The sequence below is a fragment of the Pseudochaenichthys georgianus genome, chromosome 1, assembly GCF_902827115.2.
Source record: "Pseudochaenichthys georgianus chromosome 1, fPseGeo1.2, whole genome shotgun sequence".
NCBI classification, from domain to species: domain Eukaryota; kingdom Metazoa; phylum Chordata; class Actinopteri; order Perciformes; family Channichthyidae; genus Pseudochaenichthys; species Pseudochaenichthys georgianus.
Window position 1 is genome coordinate 34,920,931 of NC_047503.1, and position 27,551 is coordinate 34,948,481.

At 39.7% G+C, this 27,551-nt stretch overlaps 1 protein-coding gene across 6 annotated transcripts; it reads right to left on the minus strand.

The window, feature by feature from the left end:
- Positions 1–185: 185 nt before the first annotated feature.
- trim2a (tripartite motif containing 2a) lies at positions 186–26,995 on the minus strand. Of its 6 annotated transcripts, none has more exons than XM_034084993.2 (12): positions 26,882–26,995; positions 8,603–8,781; positions 7,282–7,519; positions 6,852–7,003; positions 6,527–6,707; positions 4,123–4,846; positions 3,945–4,048; positions 3,563–3,730; positions 3,067–3,247; positions 2,655–2,725; positions 2,257–2,397; positions 186–1,669 (listed from the first exon to the last, which is right to left on the minus strand). In XM_034084993.2, exons 2-12 carry the CDS (start codon positions 8,734–8,736, stop codon positions 1,517–1,519), a joined length of 2,247 nt encoding a protein of 748 aa, XP_033940884.1. In that variant the 5' UTR covers positions 8,737–8,781; positions 26,882–26,995; the 3' UTR covers positions 186–1,516. The 6 variants fall into 6 exon arrangements, with proteins under 6 accessions (XP_033940884.1, XP_033940877.1, XP_033940900.1 ...); XM_034084986.2 differs by lacking the exon at positions 26,882–26,995 and adding an exon at positions 17,467–17,594; XM_034085009.2 differs by lacking the exon at positions 26,882–26,995 and adding an exon at positions 14,224–14,322.
- Between the last annotated feature and the right edge of the window lie 556 nt (positions 26,996–27,551).

Consider the following 27,551-nt stretch of genomic DNA (forward strand, 5'->3'; position numbering starts at 1 on the left):
CTTATGCCACTTATTACAACAATCACATGCATCTTCTTTCCTTTCCCTATTGTGTGTTAGTTGTAAAATGTATTTGTATGCCAATACATTTACTGCAACTTTTAAGATGAAAAATAAATACAACTGTCATTCCTGCCATTACAGATACAGTAAGTATACATAACAAAAACACATCAAACACAATATTATTTCATATGGGCACTTTAATTCCATTTGGCATTACAAATAAAAACAAGACAAAATTACAACAAATAATTTAACAGGATTTTGTAGAAAATGGATGACCAAATTCAGGATAACAAGTACTGAAAACTGTGCTAGGGCTATAGGAGCACTGTGTCTTTTGTACAACATACACTAAAATTGTTGGAATACATATTGCATCCTTTTTTGAGGATCAAATAGTTTTTACTACAACATGTTAGTGGTTTTAGAAATGTTTGTAAGACATGAGAGAACATGGATAGGAGTGAGATGATTGCAGCCCTGCTTAATGATGTTTTAATGTTTAATTAAAGCTGTCTATTGCAACATGATGAGCAAACCTTTACATTGATGCATCTGAGGACTGAGTCTATCTAAACATGTTTTGTTATTTACTCAAATTCTGCAATAAACAAAATGATGTTTGCACATAATCACAGCACATTTGTAAGTCAACATGTCAAGTGGCTTTTGTTTTATACCTTAACTGATCACAACACAATCACACAAACACACTATAGTACCGTATGTGTCTTTGTTAAAAAACTATTTAACAGAAGTTACCAGCATACTGTAATAACAACACGTGCGTTTTAAGTTATGACAAATTACATTGACTTAATTTTCACACATCAATAAAGTATTAATATTGAAACAATGTTTCCATTCAAAGTTTGTTTAGGTGATTGTGTTGCCATCTTGAAACATGAATATATAGTGCACAGTAGCTCTTCTGGTGTTTATTAGCAGCATGCTCAACCATGTCTAATCATGCTTTAAATACCCTTCTACCTACAGTAGGGAATTATTTCTCCTTTATAGTTAACAGGCAAAATGTGAGGACTGTTAAGAGCATTAGACAGAACACCACTATAAATAAAATTCACATTTTCTGTTGACTAAAATAGACATTTACTTTAATTGCAATTGTACTAAACACAGTGTCCAACCAGTATGTTTAAGACTGAGTGCAATTGCATTATTTTCCAGTTTTTCTGCCATATCACAGCAAATCAAAGGTCTACAATACTAAAATGTTGTATCTTTATGAAGATGGAATGTGAAAAAGAGTATGGATGACCCCTTAAAGCATCAATCAGTAGCAGAGGTCTGTGAATATTTTGGATCCTCTCACAAACAATTCTGTTTCTTCAGCGTTGGAGGTCAAACAGGATGTCACGCCACACAGATGGCACAACGACAGCATGATTCAGAGATGAATGGGTAAGTGCAAATCTGCCGGTCGCTCCACACGAATGAGTGCCTGTGTGATTATGTACACTGTACAGTTGTGTGCGCTGAGAGAGGAGGGCTACTGCAGGTAGCGGTAGACTTTGAAGCAGTGGTTGCCCGAATCTGCAACCACAACATGTCCATCAGAGGTGAGAGCGAGTCCCTGAGGACCGTACAGAGGGTCGGCTGAGGTGTTGATGTAAGACAAGAAGGAACCGCTGCCATCAAACACCTGAGGGAGGGATAGAGAGAGAGAGAGAGAGAGAGAGAGAGAGAGAGATAGATAGATAGATAGATAGATAAAGGTAAACCCTGTGATATCTTCTTAATGGCATTTGGAATAACATACTTTTTAACATAATAACTTATTTTAATCACAGTTTAGAGTATAATGTTTTACACTGCTTAGGAAAAGGGTTTATTTTTCCCAATGTGTTATCAAGAAACAATTGGTCTTACTTTGTTTTGTTTTTAATCTGTTGTATAGTGGAAAATACTAATATGTTATCAAATGGATAGTTTAATGAAGACAAAAATGATGATTCAAATTGGCAGAAGTGGTTGTTCTAAATTTGAAAATTATTGAATTTGGAAAAAAGTGTCATGTACTTACAGTATATGTATATTTCACCTACATTTATGTGTGAGCTAGAAGACGTCATGGCACTTGAATAACAAATTATTATGATTCTTGACTCAGTGAAGAAACTAACTATGAAGACATACTGAAATTCAAGATGTGAATGCAGCAGTGGGTTTTAAGTTTACTATTACTTATATTTTCTTAAGAGTTGTTCAGGTGAGCTTTTTTGGACTGACCTGTATCCTGCTGTTGCCCCAGTCTGCCACGATGATGTTTCCATTGACATCCACTGCCACTCCTGTGGGGGCGTTGAACTGGCCGTTGCCCTCACCATTAGAACCAAACTTCAGCAAGAACTCTCCTTCTGTGTTGAACACCTACATTTTGAATTTCAAGGGGTGATAGATAGTATGGAGACGTTAGAATATATATATTTTTTTATTTAACAATGATACCAATGAAAAAATTAACAAAAACAGTAATACATCAAATAAAGAAAGTTGTTCTAAATCTAAAAAAAATCAACATTATTCCTAGTGTTAACAAAAGGACTATCCATTTTTTGTTTGTTTTTTTAATGCAGAATATGTTGTTTGCTTGTAATACACTTTCACAGCTCTAGTATTGCACTAACCTTGACTGAGTGGTTGTGGAAATCTGTCACAATGATTTCATTTTTATTGTTGACAGCAGCAAAGTGTGGCCCTTAACAAAAAAAGACAAGCAAAATTCAGGCAAGTGTCGTTTTACAAAATGAAATAGTGGTGGTACGGTTTTAGAAATGTACATGAAAATTAGTAAGTAGCCAAATGAATTCAATGATGATAGATACTAAATACTTTTTTACAATGACCATTTCAGTTTTTCACGCGTTGTTAATATAGATTATAGGTATTCTTTTCCCTGTTTTATCTTTTTATTGAAAAATAAAAACCTCAGAAGTCTAATGGGATCTTTATGGTTCCTAGTGCGGCATTCTTCTTCATTCCACATGCAGGTGTGAGCTGGTTGGAGAAAGACTGTGAGCGGGGCAGTGCACATATTACCGTTGAGTGTACCTGCAAACTGCCGGTCACCATTGCCACGGTTACCGAACTTTGTGACCAGCTTGCCGTTGACCTGAAAGATGAAGATGCAGCAGGCTTTGTTGTCGACCACGATGATGTGACCGTTCCTGTCCACCGACACGCCTTTAGGGCCCATCAGCTTCCCCGAGCCAATCTTGCTCTGAAGGAGTCAAAGGCTTCCTGTTAGAGGTTTTTAATTTACTAGTTCCTGATAGCACATTTCAGGAGGTATGGGCAAGGTAAATGTAACTGTTTATTAATGCCAGTATGTTTTAATGGGAGTATTACAAATAAAAATAAAAGGAATATAGAAGTAACTTATATTTTGCTATTACAAGCCTGCTTTAACGATAAGAAGAACAGTAAAACATTTACACCATATTAATGAATCTTTTATCTGTATATGAGATCAGATTATACTCTTTGGCTCCCGTCTTGTTATCAAGTTAAGATCACACTTTAGATCTTGACTTACCTTAAACTTGCCTTCACTTGAAAAGATGCTGACCCATTTGTTGTCGTAGTCTGCGATGATGATGTCACCGTTCGGGTGGATGGCCACTCCCGTCGGCCGCTGCAGTTGACCCGGAGTCCGGCCGCGGATACCAAAACGACTTTTGAACTGGCCGTCATTTGTGAAAATCTGCCTCACACAAAAACACATTTAAGATTTTAAAATTAATGTTCTAAATGCAATAATTTGGTGTTTAGTACTTTAACAGTATATTTTCATAGAGTTGGAAAAATGCATAGGCAGCATTTAAGGTAACTGAAGAAGTTGTTAAGTTGGTGTTCTCCACCATAACCTCTCCATACACACATACTGCTAAACCAGTAGGCCGAGAGCAGCATCTTACCTGCACACACTGGTTGTTACTGTCTGCTATCAGCACCTTCCCCAGAGCAGAGGTAGACACTCCCTGCAGGTTAGTGAACTCCCCTTTGTTTCTTCCTTTTGTGCCTGGAAAAACATGATATGTATTAGTAAGTGTGTTTTTGACAGAAACACATCTTATCTTCTGTCAGCCTCCCTACCTATTCTGAAGATGAGGTCGTCCTCGATGGGGTTTTCTTTCCTCCGCCCCGTGCTGTACATACTGGCCGGCCTCTTGATGGCCTTCTGCTTGATGTGGCTGCTGCCCGGAGACTTCAGCCTCTTCTTCATGCCGTCTGAACTTTGCGATACATCTATGGATTTGGTGGCCTTTATTTTAAAGGGGCTCCCTTTAATGTGTTGGTCGTATAAACGCAGTGATAGATTAAAAGTCCCCTCTTTAGGGGCTGAGAACAGGTACTCATAAGTGCCATTTTTGTTGTCCAGTATCTCCCCTTCACCTTTGCTTCCATCAGCTGAGGACATTTCAGCAGTGATGACGGCGTTGCCCATCTTACACAGCTCTCCGTCTTTGTCCTTAGTGGTGATGGTGATGGAGGTGGGGACGCCTACAACACAGTGGCGTAACCCTTCACCTGTCGCCACAGTGCCAGAGGCCACTGCATTTGTCGTCAAAATGGTGCCCATGTTGTGGATGGACTTCTTTAGCCCATCCGTCTCCACGATGAAGTCCAGCTGGTCGTTCTCCCCGGGCTGCAGGGGAAGCTCCTGGCTGGCCAGCTCCACGAGACGCTCGCTCATCTGCTTCTTCACCAGCAGCACCTCGGCCTCGGTGCCGTGGCTCAGCGCCTGCTCCGTGAAGTTACAGCTGCTGTTGATGCCGTCCTGGCCCTGCAGCAGAGTGTCCAGCTGGGCTTGGAGCACCTAATACACACACCAGGGGGCAGCAGAGTTAGCTAGAGATAGTGATCACTCCCATGAAAAGTACAGTAAACACATAAAAGGGTTAAATCCAGTACATACGAGAAAGCAGAATTCCTCTAAGAGATCAACAACTGCATGACAATAAAGCATACTGCATACCTTTTCATTAAAAAGGGTTAGGATATTGTCTTAATTCGGTTTAATGTTGACTTGAACATACCTTACAACATCTCCTAGCATTATCAACTATAAAACAAATAAATAGATTTCAGATATGGCTATGTCATACTGTGTTGACTTGTTCTGCTTATCTGTTAATCCACTGTTAGTTGTTGATACACTTAATAATGTACAAGGTTACTTATTCATTGATGATCCATTAAGTGTTACTTTATCGAAACACATGCTTGATTGTATTTTCCTAATAATAGGAATGTGATACTGCAGTAATTATTGCATTACATCATCATTTCTTAAAGTGGTACCACTTCAGCTAATAAAGCTAAAAACTCACATTCAGATCATGGAATATTTAAGTATGCTTTACTTCCAGAGTAAAAAAATAGGTTCTTTGTTGCTGATTTACCGAGACAAACTCACCAGCATCTGATCATCACACTCCTCTTCTTCTCCCACAAAAGAAGCCATTGAACCATAAATGTCACATTAAAGGAAAATGTTTCTTCAGAAGCACCCTCTAGTATCGCTTTCCCTTTATTTACTCACTCTGAGCTTTGCAGTGTTCCCTCACTGCACATGACACACCCAAAGTGTAGATACAGTGCGCTGGCTCCATCTACAGTAGCTAGCAGCAACAACACAACAAGCTACGTCACATATCTGACTTTCCCCTGGGCTCCACTGTCAGTTGGCACTCCACTCAGTGAATTGTAAATCATTAGCTACCAATGAGATGTAGCTCCCTGAGGGGGAGACAGCAGGCTCTTAGCCAGACTGTTGATTGGTGGTCCAGGTTGGGGTGGTGCACCAGCCCACCCGGTCCCCCCTCCCTTCGCCTGCTAATCTCTTATCAGACCAGCTGAGCCCAGCGACACCAGCCTGATGAGCAGCCTGTGATAGGTTGAATACTTTCCAAATATAGATGATAAATTAGGTCATTGTTACTTTTAATTGTTTCTTTTTCCTTTTGTCTAATACTTCAATAACTTTGTATAAGAATAAATATGAATACAGCCCCTTGAAAATGGAATCAACCACTAAAATTACCATTTGTATAACAGTCACTCCCCTGTGATACCTTGACTTATTAAAGCAAATGCCGTTTTTCTGGCATCAAAAAAACGGAACAAAGTCTTAATAAATTGAAGTCAATTGGTGCCGCGTTTAACCACATTTAAACTATATTAAAACATCGGATTAAAATGTTCCCACAGCGGATGCAGTTTAATCAAGTCATATGTACACAGTAATGTAGTCACATCTTATGCGAGAAAAATACTTTTTTTCTTCAGGAATTTAGGGTTACACAGGGTGAGTAATTGATATACATATATTCATTTTGTGGGTTAGGTATTCAGTTAGAAAATGACTGATATGTGCTTCAGGTTGATTAAAGAACAATTTATGATTCCAGCCAAACGTCTAAACCAAACAACCGAGCACAACTCCTTATGTAAACCTTATGTATGTGTGAACTAAATAAAAGCTTTTTAGTTGTACCTTCTGCTTGAGGCCGTAGTTGACCTCCAGCTCCATCAGTAAAACGCTCTTGCGGACATTCAGAGTCTTCTGCAACTCATCAAAGGTAGTATGGATGTTGTCCTCCATAGAACTCTTTTGATTGGTCAGCTGCTGCAGGATCTCCGACAGCATCTGCAGCGCGGAGTCGATCTCTGGCAACCTGGGAGCAACCGAGGAACCGGAGGAATGAGGAGACATTCATACAATGAGCCAACAGTCACATGACAGAGCAAGCAATGTTTTTATTTCATTTGCGGCGGTACAGTTTGTTGGGCAGTTTCTCGTCATAATGCTGCTGTTGTACCTCTTCTTGACGGAGTTCAGCTGGTCCTGTAATGACGCCTTGTGTTGCTCCACCACGTCTTTAAGAGGCACGGTTGGGTGTTCTCCATGTTCCCCACTCGTACACTCCTGACACATGGCCGTCTCACAAGGCGGGCAGTAAAACTCCATGACCTAATCAGCAGGAAAATAGTAGAGGTTGGACTTAAATATGTTATATAACACTTTGAGCTTCATCTGTAGTGTGGTTGATGGCAATAATGGTTGGTCCACCACTTTGTTCTAGATTGAAATATCTTAACAAGTACAAGATCAATTGCAATGACATTTGGTGCACATACTAATGGGCCCTTCAAGATGAATTCTGATAACTTTGGTGATGTGTGTGACGGAGAAGAGGTCAAATGAAAATACAGAAAGAGGCAGACCAAGCTAATGTGTGTGAGTCTTACGTTGCCTCCATGGTTGGGGCAGGAGAGCAGTTGTGCAGCAGCCACAGTGGTGATGTTGTTGAGAGCCGCGGCCTCCTGGCTGCAGCTGTCCGGCGCTCGCTGCAGCACGTCCATCAGGTTGGTGATGAAGAAGTTATTCTGTAATGCCGCCACACCTTTTTCCGGCAGGATGGAGGTCTGGCGGCACACGGGGCACGACAGAGTGAGGCTGTGGGCCGGGATGTAATTCTGCAGACACCTGGAGGAGGAAAGGGTGAGGATAATTTTAGTTATCTACTAAATTGCTACAGTTATTTACTTATATACAACTTGAGTTACTTTTATCATCTGCACCTATACAATACATTAACTATGCCGCATGCACAGCTTTATATTATGTGTGTGATATGTGGACACTGTCAGAGAAGGTGTTGTGTTGGACAGGATTATATTGAGGTGCTTTGTATATTGTCTCCTCTTCCTTTATGTACATGTGGAAAAACATTAGGAACACCTCGAATATAATGCAACATCACCACTGCTATTATTAGAGATCTAATCAAAAAAAGGTAGAGCAGCAATACATTAGTGAGCCAAGGCTCATAAATGCACAGACCACACCTAGCATCCTGCTGGATGTGGTCAGAAGTACATTATAGCCAAGGAAGCTTCAGGTCAGAGCAGTAATGCTTTTATGCCATTAAGAATTTACAATATTATATTACACTTTAAACATCGTAAGGTGCCATAAGATAATATGTTTACATACAGTTTTAGGTAGCTGCTATCTGGCAGATATGTGAAAATAAATGTCATCAAAAGATGGACAACACTTTAAAGAAAAAAACGTTTTCATTGTGTTATTTTTTATTAAAATGTGAGGTATTCTACTGTTCTTCCTAATACTACAGTAGTTCAGAAAAGTGGACTTATACCACAGCAATATATTTGTGAAGTAGATGTACCAGAAGAGGATTTCTATGTTGTCCAATCTGACAGCGTAATGACTCTTTAGAAGCAACCAGAGTCAAATGGACAGACAGTCCACAGTTTCTCTTTTGTATCAGACACAAAGGCTGCTTGTCAGAGGATGGCACCAACACACACAAGTTAACAGAAAAGATGCCTCTCATCTGAAACAATACTCAGATTAACAAAAGTCCTATTGATGAGGAGTATTGCTTTCTGCATCTCCAATGTACTGTGAAGCATCCTTCTCTCGAAGAACTTTGTACATTTACATTTGAGATCTGATAAGTTGTGTTTGCCCACATATTCCTCTTCAGTTAATACAATTCACAGGATAAATACATGAAACACAACATATGTTAACAACACTCACCTCTCACAGAAGGTGTGTAGGCAGGGCAGTACTTTGGGGTTTTCGTAGCGGTCCAGACATATGCTGCAGATCAAGAACTGCTTGTCGATCTGGCGGACAACAGGACTGGGAAGAGTGGAGCCTTCACTGGCCATCCTACAACTCTGACATACAAGTCCTTCTTCCTCTTACCCAGCTCCCTGCAGAGAGACACAGAGGGAGGATGAGCCACAGTGAGGACAAAGTAAAGACACCACGTATGATCAAACACACAGAGGGTGGACATCTGTGGGTGGTAAAGATCAAAGTTTAAAACAAAAGGCCTTCTTCCTTCCCTCCCCTCACTGAGAGAGGAAATGCCAAATGCACAAACAGACACACCAATCAACACATGTGGCTACTGGCTTCAACTCAAACTCATAAACAGAACAATTAAAGATTGTATTTAGAGATGGTGTTGTATCCACTCAATCAGGAGGTCACTCACACCATACTGCTAGATTATTTTCCTGCTGTTCATTAGATTAAACGCATCTCCATGTAATCTCTTTTTGTCTTTTCATTCATTCATTGGGACTAACAGCCTGGGAACAGACGCAACATCTGGGAGGTTGTGAAGTAAAGAGGGTGGGAGGTCAAACTAAGGTCAGGGCTTCAAAATAAAATGTCTGCAAGCGCTTATGATCACAACATTCACAGTATTGTTTAATTTTGACAGAGAATGACAGTTGTTCCTAACATTTTTGGTTCATGAGCCACAAGGTCTGCATCCATAGTGACCTCTTGTTAGCACTGCAGCCACTTAGCATTGCTGCCAACATAAAAATCACCAGCAGCCCAACAAGCATTTATCATAAACCACTATTATAAAAGAGTCGTCTGTAAGACTGTTAACAGGACACCTTCAATATCATTGAATTACTTTCTATCAATTGACGATCAGGCAACTGCCTGGCGGGACTGATCAACGATAGTTTCTTAGTAAAGGTCATTTTATATATATATATATATATATATATATATAAATGAAAGTTTCAGCTATCACATGCATTCATTCAATAATGACTGGCTGCTCGAGCACACATTTTAGATTTGAGATCAACAAGAGCCTAATCTGAGTTGAATCAGAATTGGTGTTGGGAGAGAAAAGTCTAATCATTACATGCTTACTTGTTAGTAACATAAAAAAGGCATAACTATTGTACATGGATTTGAGAAAAATAAACAATTCAGAATGTATCTTACTTGGTTCTAGACCGCCATGTTGGGAACAAACGCAGTAGTAAAAAGTCAGAGTGAAGCTAGAATCAGAGCTGTGTCTGAAAAGGGACTTTGACTCTTTGAGTGATACATATCTGATTAAAAAGGGGAAAGCAAGGTTCTGCGTGGTCAGCGCTCAACACTGAGTCTACAAAATAAACACTTTGAACCCACTATGCATCATATTTACATGCCATACAGATTATTCAGAATTGTGGAGAACTTGCTCTGCAGTTTCCTGTGAAACGCCCTCTTATTGCTTCCAGTATTTGCTTGTTTGACTTCTCTGTAACGTTATCTGGCAGCTAACTTCGGCACAGAAAGTGTGTCAGTGCTTTTATTGTCTGTTCACATTCAAGACTGGCACAGAAACAGGCCACCTCTGCCACTGAGAGGAAACCCTCAGGGACGTTCTTCTTTCTACAGTACTTGCTCTCCTTCTCCTCTCTTCCCTTAATCCTCTCTCATACCAGAATGCTCCTCTCTTTCCTCGCCCTGAAAGCAGATATGAGAGCCAGTAAATACAATGTGGTGTTTCGATAAGCCTGAAAATGGAGAGCGACGGATACAATTACTGTCATAAGAAAGCCATCATGCCATCAGTAGGTTATTACCAACCTTACCAATGTGCGTTTGCCGTCTGCTGACAAATAGTGATGTGTCGAGCATCTCAGTTCAGCCTTACAACGCTTGTCTTGCAAATTAAAAACAGAGTTGCTGTAGCAGCAGCACAATGACTTAACAAAAACCTCATACAGATGATCACAATTCAGCACATTTCACCAACCTATAAGCTAAAACCACTTTCATGTGTATCCATATATGAAAGGGAGGATTTAAATAACAATATATGCCAGCACAGACATGCACAAAAACAAAAGCTCAGGTCTTAGGCTGGATGTTGATAACTCACCAGCTCCACCGAGGCCAGATTAATGAAATGAGCAGAGCATGAGATATGGCAGGGATTAATAAAAGTCAGATTCCTAAATCCTGCAGACAGCCACAACAGAAGCAGCCTGCGCTGACGGTGCACTGAAGGTCGCAGCAGCCTCACATCGCTTCACTCTTACATAACCAGATATGCACCAGCTAAGCGGAATAATGCCTGCTGGATCGAGCGGTCATCTCATACGCACATGAAAACCCCAAACATTATCAGAGAGTTTCATACTTGAAGCTTAACATTTTCCCTTTTGACTGTAGAATCTCATATAAACGTATATAAACACAAGCTTTTCAAAATAATTGTCTCATGACATTTTAGACAGAAAGACTTACAGTGCTGCATCTAAACGCTGATCAACAGGCGTCATCCACTCCAATACGCAGAATGCAACACTGGCTCCATGTGTCTGCAGGCTCTGAACATGCCTTCACGTCAGCGCTGACATGAAACCATGCTTTACTCCAGGTCGCAGCAACCAGCCTAACGGGAGGCGACAGGATGTGTGTTTTTGGGAGTGCGCACACACGAAGTTGAGGAGGGATGATTCAGATTGCGTTTCAGTTTTTGCATCATCTCTTCCCCCTCCCTCTTTTCCTCTCCACTTCCTCTCCTCCCATCACTTGCATTCTTGGCTCAGTCTGTCTCATCCATTCATCTCCCTCCTACCTTCCTCTCCCCCCTCTCTCCAATAAATGCTGGCTCACTGCAGTGCCGAGCGTGTGCAGCATCAGGAGTATGTGAGCGAGTACTGGCTGATGGAAGGTGATCTAACAAATAAGGGAAATAAAGGGGGGCAGCAGATTTGGGTCCCCTTTACAGCCAAGAGTTGAATCAAAAGGCTATTTCTGTGAGGGGGGTGTATGCTGCTGACTCACTGTACATGTAGAGAAAGAGAATACGAACTACAAGAGAGGGACAGTTGGAGGTAAAATATTAAAGATGAAGTTTAAGGAAATGTTAGTTTCACAGAAAGTGAAGATTTGATCCGAGTGATAACAATCTGGAAACACTAAATGCTCTCTTATGTGTGTATATATATGTATACATCCTTCATATACCCACACACTTTTCACCATGTCACTCTGATGAATGGCATAGCAAAAGTAGGCCAAGGCTTAATGATAAAGGATGTTGTTATTGCTATCTATTCTCTTGACAAAACACTGAGGTAAAACTAATTTCCTTTCCTTTTTTTTGGAGACAAGATGAAAAGATGAAGGCCACAGAAGACACATCAGAGACATGGATCTAAATCCCTGCAATGCACTGCTGTCTGTGAGAACTGAACTCTGTAAAGCTTTATACATCTATAGGAATAGATCACTGGAACAAAAGCTTTACTCTTCAGACAGCAGTAACTTCTAAAGCTTCCAAACTAAGACAATACTTTATATGTTTACATAATGCAATCCCACTATGTACTGTATGACATTAGTATGGTGGAGGGGCTCAGAGGAGGAAGAAGAGATACGAGTCCGTCAACAAAAGATCGCTTAAAAAAAGGTCTGCTTGTACAATTAAATGACCAAAACTAGTCCTGTCCCGTCTGAATTGCTCTCCACATCTCTACACGGTTCAATGTTTGAATCAGGTCAAGTGATCATGTACAGCTGTTCCCACTGGTTGGAAAAGTAGATTTTAGAAGACAAGGATTAATAATTTGAATTTTTTTGTATTTAGTACACAACGAGATATATAACTCTTAACCTACTTAACCTAAGTTCTTAATTGCAAGTACAAGGTGATCATCAGTAAAAGGCAATGACACACCAATGACACAAATCTAAAACCCTCATATTTTAAAATAATACAATTAATTTAACAACATTTCTAAAGAGTTATCTGTTTCTGTGATTACATGTTTACATGCTGAGGAAATCCTTTTCTCCATCCAACAGCGGAAAACATTGGACTTAAATCCTTTTTAATTGTATACATTCTGATCGCAGTTGAACTTGACAGAGCAGTTTTAAACATGTCATTATGCCTGGCAGCTCTGAGGCCAGTACAATGATCTCATCTCTGCCTCTGCCAAACTGTGAGTCAGTCAGTGGGAAACGGAACAAAAGAAACTTATGCAACTCTGGAGGAAAAATGAAAACATCCCGATAGTCATTTGTGTGCCAGTTTCATTAACATGCAGAGTCACGACATGCTCAATCCAATTCAAAAGCATGGCAGTTAAGGATAATGCTGAACGCATATTGAGGGGATTTATCATTTGATAAATGGGATTAGTCATGATTGGGAAATAAATTGAATATAACCAACCTTAAGCATCAAACCCTTTTAAACTAAAAACTAAAACACTGTTTCATATATGCCAACAGGATGCTCCACAGCTCGACCTTTAGTGAGTGGTCTCAGTCTGCCTTCATTTGGATAATGCAAACTTTGTTCCTACACTCACATCAACACATGAACCAGCTTCTGTGACAAACATCTCATTGCTTCATCGCTTTGTTTCTGATTTGTTAAAAGCTTAGTCTTCAATCTTAGTCTTCAGCTTAGTCTTCAATGTGACCTACACACTGACTGATAGGCTTTTTACTGTTTGTAAACGCAGCAGGATAAAATATGTTATGATATTCTTTAGCTGAGTGCTAATGGTAGCATACTAACATGCAAACAATTACAACATTCGAAGTATAATAATAACCTTGCTCACTATGTTAACTTACTATCGCTAAATGGCTGATGGGAATGAAAGTTAGTTATATGGCCATAAACTAAAAACTAACTTTTAAGCAAGCACTCTGTGTGTTTCTCACATATCTCAAGAATGAGCATTAATGGGCAGTTCTCAAGATATTCCGGGGCCAAGCTATCGAGCCATTTTAAAAAGTGTGTGTTTGAAACCACCCTGCTCCGACTGGGCACTGCCCTAGTTATACAGTGAATGTGACCTGCCTATGGCTCTACATGAAGTTTTTCAACAGATCACCAAAGGTATTACTATTCATACTGGGGGGGAGGCAGAGATACTTTAATCAAAACCACAAATCTCAATCTTCCGGTGTTACAGAGGGAAAGGTCATGGGATCCCCAAAGTCATTAGGATTCATCCCCTTGGAATCATAGGTGGCCTCTGAACGGAGACAAATGAAAGGCTGGGGCTTTAAGTCATAGAGACTAGCAGAAGCATTACATCGCCACAGAGACACTCATCGCTCAGGGCCACACACATCGACACAAACTGAAAAGTAAACCTGTCATTTGTTTTTTCAATATTCACGCCCACATAATAATCCCTGATGCTCTGAAACACTGAAAAACAGCAATACCAACTGACTCAGATCAGATTAAAAAACAGCTCTCTCAATGTATCCTCCAACAATGATTACACAACGTTAACCACTGTTAAACTGTACTTTAAGTAAGTTAAAAATCATAGGGCAATCTGTTATTATAAAACCAGCTTGTATCCACTCACCAGTATGAAGAGGAAACAGTTTTTCCAGCAGTTCTTTTTGGTTACTTTTAGTTCACATAGTGGCTGTGTAGCTGTACGTGAATCTGGGTCTCCCTCTGGTGTCCGTCACACAGCTCTTTCCAGACCACTGACCTCAGCTGTTTCAACACACATACTGTAAAGCCACGTCACACTGCACAATAATGACACTGTCCAGTCAGAACGACCGCATTTTAAAATGTCAACAACCAGGTTGAAGTCAAACAGGTGGATCTGTAACATTATGATAATGTTGTGTTGGCTTGGCAGCACTGATAGAGATCAGCTTGTTTCTCTCACTTCATCTGCTCATTATTGAATGTTTTATGATATAATACACAACTTATTAGTTTGTCAGGTCAGAAGTCCAAGAGTCCAGTCACATGCAGGTTCATTGCTTTGCTGCCATGTTTAAAGAGTCACAGGACGGTTTATTGCTGCTCTTTTCCTGCATCCCACTTCATTTTAACACCAGCAAATTGAGATCAAATTGTTTTTGTGACGGTTCAATTATTTTTGATTGTTTTAATTGCCCTTTTATAGAAATAGTTAGTATTGTGTATATTATTTTGTTAGCGTATTTTTGAACCAGAAATGTCAGGGAAATGTGCATGCCACTTCCTGCTGCTTCAAGTCCTTATGCTCTATTATTTATATTTCTTTCTAATCACATTTTACATGCTGTGGAGAAAGTGTCTGTAAGGCAAGGCAAGTTTATTTATATAGCACTTTTCAACGCAAGGCAATTCAAAGTGCTTTACAAAAAATGAAAGATATTAAGCATTAAAAACTCTAAATGTACTCTAAATAAAGTAGGATGTTAATATGTCACGTGGCTGTATGCCTGCCCACAGTGGGCCACAAGATAAGACTGACATTTTTCAGTCTGGCAGCAACTCAAAAATGTCCACTACACCTAAAATCACCATAACCAGGAGAGGATAACATGGACTGAAAGCTACACTGACACCACTGTGTTGACTGTACAGACAATAAAACACATCTTCATTATTACTGATGCGCAAGATGACAGCTGCAGTATGTTTGATTTTAGCCTTGATTGTTTTTCAAATCCTCTCGGCACCTAAAGCCAGATGTCCGTCTAGAAGGCTTATGTCTGTGGTAATCGCACCATTTCACCAACGCTGCAACAGTTTCCTCACAAAATACTTTAATTCAGAGCCCTCCTTACTTCTGATTCTGTCGCGGTATAGCAGCACCTGTAGCTAAATATTTTTACATTCACCCTTATGAAAAACTGTGTATATATACTGTACTCTCCAGATTTAATTTTCAGGGGAATCAGGGGCTTGACATGCCTTTATTCTAATATAAAGCACCACTGGACAGGATGATGAGATATTACAGCAGCAGAACATCCCCTCATTCAACTCCACATCCCCCCCTCCCTCAATTGGAAAGACTAACAGCAGCATCTTTGAAAACCTCAGATGAAAGTCTACTCATCAATGGGGTTTAAACCTCAAAAGCGATGTTATAAATACTGTCTGAGGGGCTGTGTTGGTAGCTTTAAAAAAAATACCATAAAACTTTAGATTTTTTTGTGAGAATTGTGTGCCATTCCTGTTGAGAAAAATATTTGCCTACCATTTATTTGGCTTTCTTGGGTTTAATTTGCATGGTTTCAGAGAAAAAGGCAATTCTTCCAGTGAATAAGGACATAATATCACTGCGTCACAGGGATATATATCTGCCGACCGTTCCTTCTGGTTACACAAGATAAGAGGATGCCCTGTCTGGGTGAGTTAGAGCATGCATGTCAACTGACCTCTAATTAAGGCCTACAGATGTGCTAGTGGAGAGCCATTGGAAAACTGTCCATGCTGCACATCTGTCAACCAGAATTTAACCAAGCTAAAACATTGTGTCTCAAAGTCCTACCAAAGTGCACCAATAGAAAATCGTTTTTGTTTTAGCTTTGTTGACCGTTTATCCCTCTATGTTCTTGATGTAATACTAGCAGATAAAGGTAACAATGTACAAAGCTGCAGCTAAAGATTTAATTTATTATTGACTAATCTGCAGATACATTTCTAGATTAAAAAGTAAAAAATTGTGGAAAACTTCTATCCCAGTTTGTCCCAAGTGATATTTTGTTTTGTCCAAAACCCAGAGATATTCAGTTGATATAATATAAATCAATTTAAAAAAAACAGGGAATCTCTTCATTCAAGAGGTTGAAGACAGTATTTACTGACATTTTCGCATACAAATAATAATAGGTTCACTTTCTTTTGGTAAAAAAAATTGAAATCTATGAATAGTTGTTTCAATCATATTGCAATTACAAATGGTTTTCTACTGTATAACCCAGTATCTCTTAAATGCACTTTTCATCTATATGCATGCTTTTAAATGTTGTTACTTTTGTGTTTGGATGGGAACAGCATGAAACTTTGAACATTTTCTGCAGAGATAGCAGCTGTGCAGAGCCTCAGGTGAGAGGAGAAGAGACGCATCATGCTTGTTGAGTTTGCTAATAGCTTAATAAAAAAGCTGTAATGCAGTAATTTGTTAGTAGTATAAAAGTTACCAGTGTTACAATGTGATGACTCCGTTAACAATGCGTATTGCCTTGACAGGTTAATGATGCAGAGTCAGCTGATACACAGCCTTTTTATTGTTGTCTTATTTTTCTCCTAATATATATTATATACTTTTTGATTATGCAATAGATAAGATAAGACTTTTTAACCACATCAAAGGGGCCATATATTGTTTAGTAGACATTGTAAAGCCCTGCAGACACACATTGAGTTGTGTAATAAATTGACTTGACTTTTTCTTGGGCTTAAGACTGAGGTCACAGAATATGAAGAACAGGAAATGAGAGTAAGGCAAATATTTTTCTTTCAAGCACATGCACCTGCAGAGAAAAACAGCACATCTGCTGAGAGTGAGAACACCTGACACCATGTGAACCAACCTGTATTTCTAGTAGCTTGCAAGACCTCCGGGGTAATCACCGGGAATAACAGACGCATCTTTTAATAATAATATTTTCCTGCAACAGTAGTCATTTGACTGACCCACAAACAATGCATCAACACTGCACCCTGCGTGGGGACTTTCCCAACACAACATCAGAACAGTTTCCCCATTCCTTTAATCAGATACTTTCTCTTTCCTTATATACTTTTTCCATCTATTTCTCACTTATTAAAATGCTCCTCTACCTCTTTAAATCCCAAACATTCCACTTACTTCATCTCCATGGCTGCCCTCCTCTCCTCCTCTCTTCTCTGTGGTGGAAACAAATGCTCCTCTCACCTAATCCTTTCATCTCTGATAAACAGCACTGTAGTGAGAGCAGTGGGAGACAGATAGCTGTTACAATAATCCAAACAGACCGACAGGGAGCCACTGGGTGAGCTGAGGCGGAGGGGGAAGGCCCTTTGGTGGTGTAGTAGGGAAAGCACAGACCAATCAGAAGGTTAAGTGAGGCTGGAGGAGGCGGGGCTTAAAGCTTGTGCTGCTCTTTAACCCCAGTGAGGGCAAGAGTCCCAGAGACATGACGAGCATGGAGGAGAAACTGATAAGCATGAACAGAGGGTCTGGCACGAAGACAAGAGCAACTTTAGAGACACATTCTGTTATTATTTGTCTAAGCACTGACCCTGGTACCAAAGGCATAACATGGTCCATGCCTTTGTTTTACATGCCCATACTGTTTTGTCTTGTAAAATACTGCTGGAATAAGTTGAAAACTGAGGTCATGTGCACAATCAAGCTGCAAATATATGCCATTTTAAAGGAGAAATTGTCAAAGCCAAAACACATGTCCCTTAAGCGTTAAACATTGGCATAATCTACTGCACTGTGTTAAACAAACATAGTTTTGACATTGCTGTTCCCCAGAGTTAAAGTTGAAGTGAGAATTCAAGAAAACAACCGGCCACAGTCACCGATTGAAACAAGATGGTCCACAAATGAAAATCCACAATAACCATACCAATCCTCTGAATAATGATCACAGCACAGCACAGTCATGTACAGAACATGAACGTTTAAAAGAGTGAAATTGAAAATGCATTTATTTGCATGTTTCACCAGTTAACCAAGCATGTATTGAATATACTATCTGTCCTGTCTGCCCCTGGGGACTTGGGGCACTGAAGCAGAGCTGGTAAACAAGGTTGAGATGATGCAACCGATCACCAAAGACTACACAATTCAGGAGAGACGAGGAAGATGAAGATGAAGAGAACTCAGGATTAACCAAAACAATACTTTCTTTACTTTGAGAAGCATTTAAGATAGCAGTCCAATTTCTGTCCAGACTGAAATATCTCATCAATAATCAGATGGATTGTTATTTCTCAACAGATTTTCAGTGTTCCCAGATCACGTATCCAGAGATGAAGAGGATTATTTAAAAAGAAATGTCCTCTGCAGGAGTTAAGCATCATCCAGCAGACTTTGACGGCAAATTAACTGGAGTTTAGGACAATGCCAACACAGAAGGAAGCCAAATATTGTTCATTTACCACGCAAATTGCATCAATACAAAGCCTGCAAAGTTTGCCTTCACTTTTTTGTATCAATAATCATTGTCAGGTCAACATATTAATTTGTCCAAGACTTTGGTTTATTACCAAATATCTGCAAAAATGAGTTAAGTGCCAATGATCAAACACAATAAACATTGCACCTGCTGTAAGTATAACCTCAATGTAACACAAAAAGATACATTGGCCTTTTTTTAGTCTAACAAATTACCTAAAATGAAAATTACAATCCAAAGAGCAGTCGTGCCAGAACTTTGCCTTCAAAAAACTCTAAAACTGGCATGGCAAAACTGGCATGTGCGTTAAAGTGAGTTCTTGACATTGAAAACAGCAGTTACAGAACTAACAATCTCACCACAGGGTGTTTGTCGTGTCTGTTTCTGAAACCTTTAAATCATATCACATGGTCTTTTTAGCAAACAAAGTGAGATTTGAACATCTATGTCCCCTATCAACTGTACAACAGTCTGGAACAGCTTTTCTCAACCAAATGTGCAGTATGTACAATAGCTGTTGTGTTAGAATATTCTAGATATTTGATATCATTTTTTATTTGATTTGATATACTTTATTAATCCCCGTGGGGAAATTGTTTCTCTGCATTTGACCCATCCTAGTGTTAGGAGCAGTGGGCTGCCATTTTGAACAGCGCCCGGAGAGCAGTGTAGGGAACGGTGCCTTGCTCAGGGACACCTCGGTAGCACTTGGTCTTGCCGGGACTTGAACTGGTGACCTTCCAAGCCAAGTCCCTATCGACTTCGCCACCACCGCCCTTAGATATAATAACCGAACACATGAAAGCAAAATAACTATTGTTCTGCCACCTGCTGCCATGGGGCCAGCTCTCCCCTTATTGTAACCACGTGTTCATACTTCCATCTAAACATTGGTGGTTCCAGGCTGTACACACCCAACGCAGGCTTTCCTACAGACAGGAACCCATACATCAAACAGACATGTCTGCCCCTAGAGAGTTTCCCAATTTCTTGAAAGCTTCAATCTTATTGGCAGGCCATGAACGATGTTTGTAGTAATTATCTAAATGCATCCGTTTCCCTCTGTACATCCACTCCCACTTAACTGGATTACTGACAGCATAAAAAAATGGCTCTGTGTGGACACAGAGATACCATGATTCAATGTATTTTCAACTTAGCTTCATTTAGTCATTTGTATAACCAAGTTATGTGAAACCAGCTGAATACATCTCCTAAAACATTCCAAAAAATGAAATCTACAAGCAACCTGGCATTTTGGAGCTTCAGCAATATACTGTACTTCCAATTTCCTGGGAGTATGAATAAGAATAAAATAAAACATGGGAAAAGTCCACAGAAAGTGCACAGAAAGAGAAAAACAATGTGGCTAAATATGTTATGGCTTGAGGTTTTATGCTAAAAGAAAAACAAACCAGTTGCTCAGGATGAAGTGTATCAGTACAAGTTTGTCAAAAGCAGTGGGTAGTGTGCTGGAGTGCGAATCAGGGGATAGCAAGTTTGAGTCCCACTGCAGTCAGCATCAAGACACTTCACCCCAAATTGCTCCTGTGGGGATTGTCCACAGTGTTGAATGAAGTCGCTTTGGATAAAAGCGTCTAACAAATGACATGTAATACAATTAACGGTAGCCAACTGTGTGAAATCAACGACATTGATCTTTGAAAAAGAAGAAAATAAAACAACATAGATTAGCTCCATGGCATAATGCCGAAACCCGCAAAATAAAGCAAAAGTCTAGACAACTTGAAAGGATATGGCGTTCCACTAAACTTGAAGAATCTCGTTTAATTTGGCATATTACTCTCAATGAATATAAGAAAGCACTGCGTAAAGCGAGAGCAGCCTACTACTCTTCATTAATAGATGAGAATAAGAATAATGCAAGATTTCTTTTCAGCACTGTAGCCAGGCTGACAGAGAGCCACAGCTCCATTGAGCCTTCTATTCCCATAGCACTCAGTAGTAATGATTTTATGTGCTTTTTTAACGATAAAATTGTTACTCTTAGAAACAAAATTAATGACCTCTTACCTTTGACCAGTATAGTGTTATCAACAGCTCCCGGAAACGTAAGTTCTAATATTACACTAGATAGTAAACTAGAATGCTTTTCAGCCATTAACCTTGAACAATTCAATGATTCTCTCTTCTAAACCATCAACGTGCGTGTTAGACCCAATTCCAACTAAGCTGTTGAAGGAAGTTTTTCCATTAATTAGCACTTCTTTATTAAATATTATGAATATGTCTTTATTATCAGGCTATGTTCCACAATCATTCAAAGTAGCAGTGATAAAACCGCTTCTTAAAAAGCACAACCTCGATCCAGAGGTTTTAGCCAACTATAGACCTATTTCTAATCTTCCGTTCCTCTCAAAGATTCTTGAGAAAGCGGTCGCAAAACAGTTGTGTGATTACTTAAAAAACAATGATTTATTTGAAGATTTTCAGTCTGGCTTTAGAACACATCATAGCACAGAGACAGCTCTGGTTAAAGTCACAAATGATATTCTAATAGCCTCAGACAAGGGACTTGTCTCTATTCTTGTTTTGCTCGATCTCAGTGCTGCATTTGATACTATCGACCATGATATCCTATTGCAAAGACTAGAGCACTTAGTTGGCATACAGGGAACTGCTTTAGGCTGGTTTAGGTCCTATCTATCTGAACGCTCTCAGTTTGTACGTGTCAACGATGAATCTTCCACGCAAACCAAAGTTAGCCATGGAGTGCCACAGGGCTCAGTGCTCTGACCTATTTTGTTCACATTATATATGCTTCCGTTAGGCAATATTATAAGGAATCATTCTGTAAACTTTCATTGTTATGCGGATGATACTCAACTATATTTATCAATCAAGCCTGATGAAATTAATCATCTAAATAAAATTCAAGACTGCCTTAAGGACTTAAAAACGTGGATGACCTTAAACTTTTTGATGTTAAACACGACCAAAACTGAAGTTATTGTACTTGGCCCGAAGAATCTACGAAACAAATTATCTAAAGATATACTAACTATGGATGGCATTAATTTGGCCTCCAGTGAGACTATAAGGAATCTTGGTGTTATATTTGATCAGGATTTATCCTTTAACACCCACATAAAATCAATTTCAAGGACCGCCTACTTCCATCTACGTAACATTGCAAAAATCAGGCATATCTTGCCTCAAAACGATACAGAGAAACTAGTCCATGCATTTGTTACTTCTAGGCTGGATTATTGTAACTCTTTATTATCAGGCAGTACCAAGAAGTCAGTCAAGTCGCTTCAGCTGATTCAAAATGCTGTACTAACCAGAGTTAGGAAAAGGGACCACATTACTCCTGTTCTGGCTGCCTTACACTGGCTCCCTATAGAACACAGGATAGAATTTAAAATTCTTCTTCTCGCCTACAAAGCCCTTAATGGGCAGGCGCCATCTTACCTTAAAGAACTCATTATACCCTACTGTCCTACTAGGGCATTGCGTTCCAAGAATGCAGGGTTGTTGGTTGTTCCTAGAATCTCTAAATGTACAATGGGAGCCAGAGCCTTTTCTTATCAAGCTCCACATTTGTGGAATCAGCTTCCAGTTTGTGTTCGGGCGGCAGACACCCTATCCGTTTTTAAGAGTGCGCTTAAGACCTTCCTTTTTGATAAAGCTTATAGTTAGGGCTGATTAGATTCAGCCCCTAGTTTTGCTGATATAGGCTTAGTTTGTCGGGGGACATCTTACTTCTTCCTTCTCTCTGTCTATACCTGTGTACTCTCATGTTCCGATTAACCCAGCTTCCCCAAATGTCTTTCTTTTTGGTGTCTATATACGCTGGGATCCGGAGTCATGGATGATCCTGCGGTCCTGTGTCCTGGATCGCGAGCGCTGGATCTTGAGTCGTGGCTGTGGTCCTGGATCATAGGTCCTGGATGGATATCCTCGTGGATTCATCTTCCTATTATACACACATGCATTTCCAAACATTTGGACTACCTATGTTGCAAATGTATTATCTTTTCAATTTACACACGGCATCTATTGCACGTCTGTCCGTCCTGGGAGAGGGATCCCTCCTCTGTTGCTCTCCCTGAGGTTTCTCCCATTTTCCCTTTAAACTGGGTTTTCTTTGGAAGTTTTTCCTTGTACGATGTGAGGGTCTAAGGACAGAGGGTGTCGTATTGTCATACTGATATGCTGTACACACTGTGAAGACCACTGAGACAAATGTAACATTTGTGATATTGGGCTATATAAATAAACATTGATTGATTGATTGATTGATTGATTGATTGATTGATTGATTGATTGATTGATTGACCAAGGAAGATTAAACAAAAACACCAGGTCTTTGCTGTTATTTTGACTATGTCTTATCTTTCAACCTTGAGCAGAGAACATAAAGACAAAATAATCAACCTAGATACAAAATAACGTCATGAAAAGAAAAAAGTGCTTTCAACTATTTCTTGAGGAAGAAAGCACACAGTAGCACTTAAAAAACTGTGGTTGACAAGTTGTCCAGTTTGTTAGGATTATTTTAAACCTTGGCTTTGAACCTCCTTCGCGTCGAAAGGAGCCAGTTGAGGTGGTTTGGGCACCTAGTTAGGATGCCACCTGGGCGCCTCCCTAGGGAGGTGTTCCAGGCACGTCCAGCTGGGAAGAGACCAAGGGGTAGACCTAGGACCAGGTGGAGGGATTATATCTCTTCGCTGGCCTGGGAGCGCCTTGGGATCCCCCAGTCAGAGCTGGTTGATGTCGCCAGGGAAAGGAACGTTTGGGGCTCTCTGCTGGAACTGCTACCCCCGCGACCCGACCACGGATAAGCGGGAGAAGATGGATGGATGGATGGATGGATGGCTTTGAACCAACTAAATTAATTGCAGGCATGATGTCATTTAGTTTGACACCTGATTGTATCTACTAAGGTAATAGCTCAAAATAGGAATAAAGACAAAAAGTATAATATGATGCAAATGACGTTTTAGCGCACCAGATCAACCCACGTTGTTGAACTGTTACAGTGTGCTCAGCATCCAACATTTATCTTAGTGGTGGAGTGACACTCTGAAGTGTGGGAGGTTACTGTTGCTTTCAGTAAATGTTGATCTTTAACACACAAACACACTGTGATTTCTCATAATCCTCTGTAGTGAGACACTCAGTGGGCCGCAGCCAGAGATACTACTCTGTAGTAGAGTCACTAAGCTGCCGGACCACCAACAGTAATCACTCAGCTTCAACAGGACACAGGTCGCTGTGGAGCTCACAGCAGCGAGCCACTGATCCTGCAGGTTAAATGTTCACAGAGTAGTGAGTCTGCAGGACCTTTGGTCATTGTACAAGCTGGAGAAGAACATGCATACTGCCACCAGTAGACATGTGCAATGGAAACAGATACTATACATTATCTGGGTAATCAATAGCTCACAGCGACCAAATCTTTAGTAAGTTCCTACTGAGTTATCGTTTATTTGCAACACCTTTACAATCTAAGAGGCCTAAATCTGACCTAGCAATTGCAGTGACACATGTGTTTTGATACCAAGTCTTTACCTTACTGTGAGAAAGACATTTTTTAAATGTTTCTAAATAAGCAAAAGTTCTCAGTTATGTCATACACAAAACAATCTGAAACTGCCTTATCAAATAAGTAACAGAGAGTATGCACAGTAGGAGTCGGTATTCAACCGTTTTCAATACTGCAAGTAAAATGTTGTATGTAAAAAAGTATGTGCGTGTATTAATACAACATTAGTTGAGCTTTTCCAGTCTGTGAGAGAAGTCTTGATACACCTCAAAGGTACTTTTGGAGAAAACACTTGAGGGTGATGTTATGTTGGACTGGAATAACAACTAAAAGTTGTTTGAAATATCAAAAAAAAAAAGAACTGTTGGATGTGAAAAACATCATCAAGTGTGCAATGAGTGAAAACTAATTTGGTTTCTCTTCACAAAGTGGCCTTGATGTATGACATATAAGGCAATGATATTATTATTTTATGTAACAGAGAAGTGTACATTTTGCATTGCTTCAGTGCACTGAGTCATCCACATGGCCTTCTTGATCAGCAGGAGAATACTCCCACAGCTGCAGCAGCGTGTACTGCAGTGGTGGGAGAGTTATGCAGCCTTTACTGCATTACTCTCTACTTCCTGTTCCCAGAATCACTTACTGCATTGGAGCACCTCTAATGTCACAATGACTAAAACAAACAGCTGCCGTAGACAAACTATGGATCAGACATCAAAGGAGGACACTCTCACACACAGAGAAAGAGAGGCACCCAGAGAGAGCAGGCAATCGTAATGAGGCGTTAATAGAGCCAGCTAACTAAATGAATATGGCTCTGTGCTGTTGACACAATTTAATGTAAAGACAAAGTGATGATAACAGCCCTGCTAGAATTGTACCAATGAATGAATCACTATTGAATACTTTTTTGGGTCTAATGTGGGTATGTAAACATTTATTTGAAATGCCCGTTACAGTATAGATATCATAGCTTGATAAATAGGTAGTCAAACAAACATTTTAAGAATGTGTTTATAGACTTTCGTGACAAAAATGTGAAGATAGGGTACCAATCTTATATCAAACGTTGGACTGAGACCACCTGTTACTTGGTATTAGAAATACCATGTACCTGGATGGCTTCAAGAAAACATTTTTGTTTGGGTTCAAAAAAATATGTTATATTGGTACGTGAAGTAACCTCGCTTACGTCGGTCTAAATAAGTCGATATTGACATTTAGTTTCACACGGTACACAAACAGCAGCCTCCAATGATAAAGTAATGCGTTTGTTTAGCCCATCCATCCACCCTTTGACGCTCTTTAAAAACACATTTAGTTAACTTCCTCCATTGCTAATATCATAATTACAAAAACCGCCAGAGGCCTCTCCAACCATTCAAATCTCCCTCCAGTAATCCAGCTCACAAATGGATGATGACTGCCTACTGAGCCAATTAGGAGGTACAGTATAGCCTTATCACATCAAATCTATTCTCCTGGTTGAAGTGAAACGGTAAACGAATTGGCTGATATTATTCAAAGTGGGTGGTGAGAAACAGGATTTGATTAGCCTACCTAAGCAGAAAGATTTAAAGCTGAGAGAAACATCACCAAAAGCACACATTTTACATTTTAAAATGTATGTTTGTCTGCAAAATAAACTCATAAGGCACACAATGCTAATTAGGCTTTAGAGTACAATTCTTCAATGTCATACATAGACATTACAACCGTTTCCCCCTGGTAACAGTCTGCTGACTCCAGCTTTACTTAAACTACAAGCCTGGTTCTCCTTCAAGTAAAAAAAAAGACAGTATATGGCCATCAGCTCCTCTAAAGTTGTATATCTTGTCCGTACAGGTGTATGGGTATGACAATTGTATTTATCTTTTCATTTAACCCTTGGCAAGCAAGAAAATGTGAATAATCCACATTTCAAATGATTTCTTCCTACAGCTTTAGTAGTGGAAACTATGCTTTCTCTTATAGAAACAGAAAATAATTCATGTCTTGCTAATATGTAACTTAATATTGATGGGCCAAAGAAGAAGCTGTATTCTACATTAGTAAACAGTGTTGTTGCACTTACTCAAAGTCAACAATGGGTATGAAAATAATCACTAAGAAGTAAATACATTTAACACATATGGCAGCTACTTCCACCTCATCACAGATAACCCGAGAGCTGCTCTCCTAAACCTAAACATCTCTTGTGAATGAATCTATGCATATAACACTTTAATCATTATATCAAACCACCAAGCCATGTCACACACAAGATCCTGTTTGACTAATATCTCAGTAAGTGCATCAGCAGGCACAGATCATTTCCATTTCAACAGATTTAAGATGCTGACACACATGAGCCTGCAGCATGGAGGGCACTGGAAATAAACCTGCTGTTAATAGATTATTTAACTAATAAATTAGCAAACCACAGAGGCAGAGTAGCACTTTCAAAGTAAGTCAATAAATGTTATTCCGCATTTTGAAAGCTTCTTCTAGCTTCTTCCAAAAGTCACACATAAAATCAAGTTGGACAAAGTGGCGACATTCATTCAATCTCAGCTCGTTTTCCCCCTAGAACTACATGCAGTAAAATCCGATTCACTCACCTAGATGTTATTTTATCTTCCGGTTAGAAAGCCTCAGAGACGTATGAGGGTGTATCGCTGATCCTACTGGACTGTTCCCAGTTTGACTCGCTGTGGGATCCTGCTGCTCTGCTAACACACAGAAGCTGATCTGAGAGCGGCTCGCTCCCACCCCCCTTATTAAAGGGATCCGCCGACAGTAAAGGGAAAGGCTCCAGCAGCCGGATGCAGTTAGAGCTAATCCAGTCCGAAACACTTCATCAATATAACATCCACGTATGAAAATAGCCTCCGAATCCATGCATTATTTCTGTTTTCCCTTCACTGGCTGCATGTCATGTGCGATGTAGCCCACGTAGGAAAATAATACATAAAACGGGTTATGTTTACAAGACATTCAGCCTACTTTTAAAGTGATATTTATTATTGATTTTAAATGATTTGAAGTTAAACCGTTGTCCCTGGTATGTGTGTAGGTTGTTTAAAATGTGTTGTAAGATCAAATAAAATAAGGGAAATTGCAAGATGTGACCACTAAACAAACTGTTATGATGCAGACATATAGTGATAGATATATGCAGTCAGATATATTTCATATACAAATATTTGTTAATCTTAATGTATTTCATATTTCTGTACCATCTGGCACACAATCGTTTTCAGTGAATCATTTGTTTTAATTTTCTTACAT

Coding starts and splice junctions, on each gene's coding strand:
- trim2a (XM_034084993.2), bottom strand. CDS start 8,736: ATGGCCAGTGAAGGCTCCACTCTTCCCAGTCCTGTTGTCCGCCAGATC. Junction 7,520..8,602: donor CTACACACCTTCTGTGAGAG/GTGAGTGTTGTT, acceptor TTCCTCCTCCAG/GTGTCTGCAGAATTACATCC. Junction 1,670..2,256: donor GGGGCAACAGCAGGATACAG/GTCAGTCCAAAA, acceptor TCCCTCCCTCAG/GTGTTTGATGGCAGCGGTTC.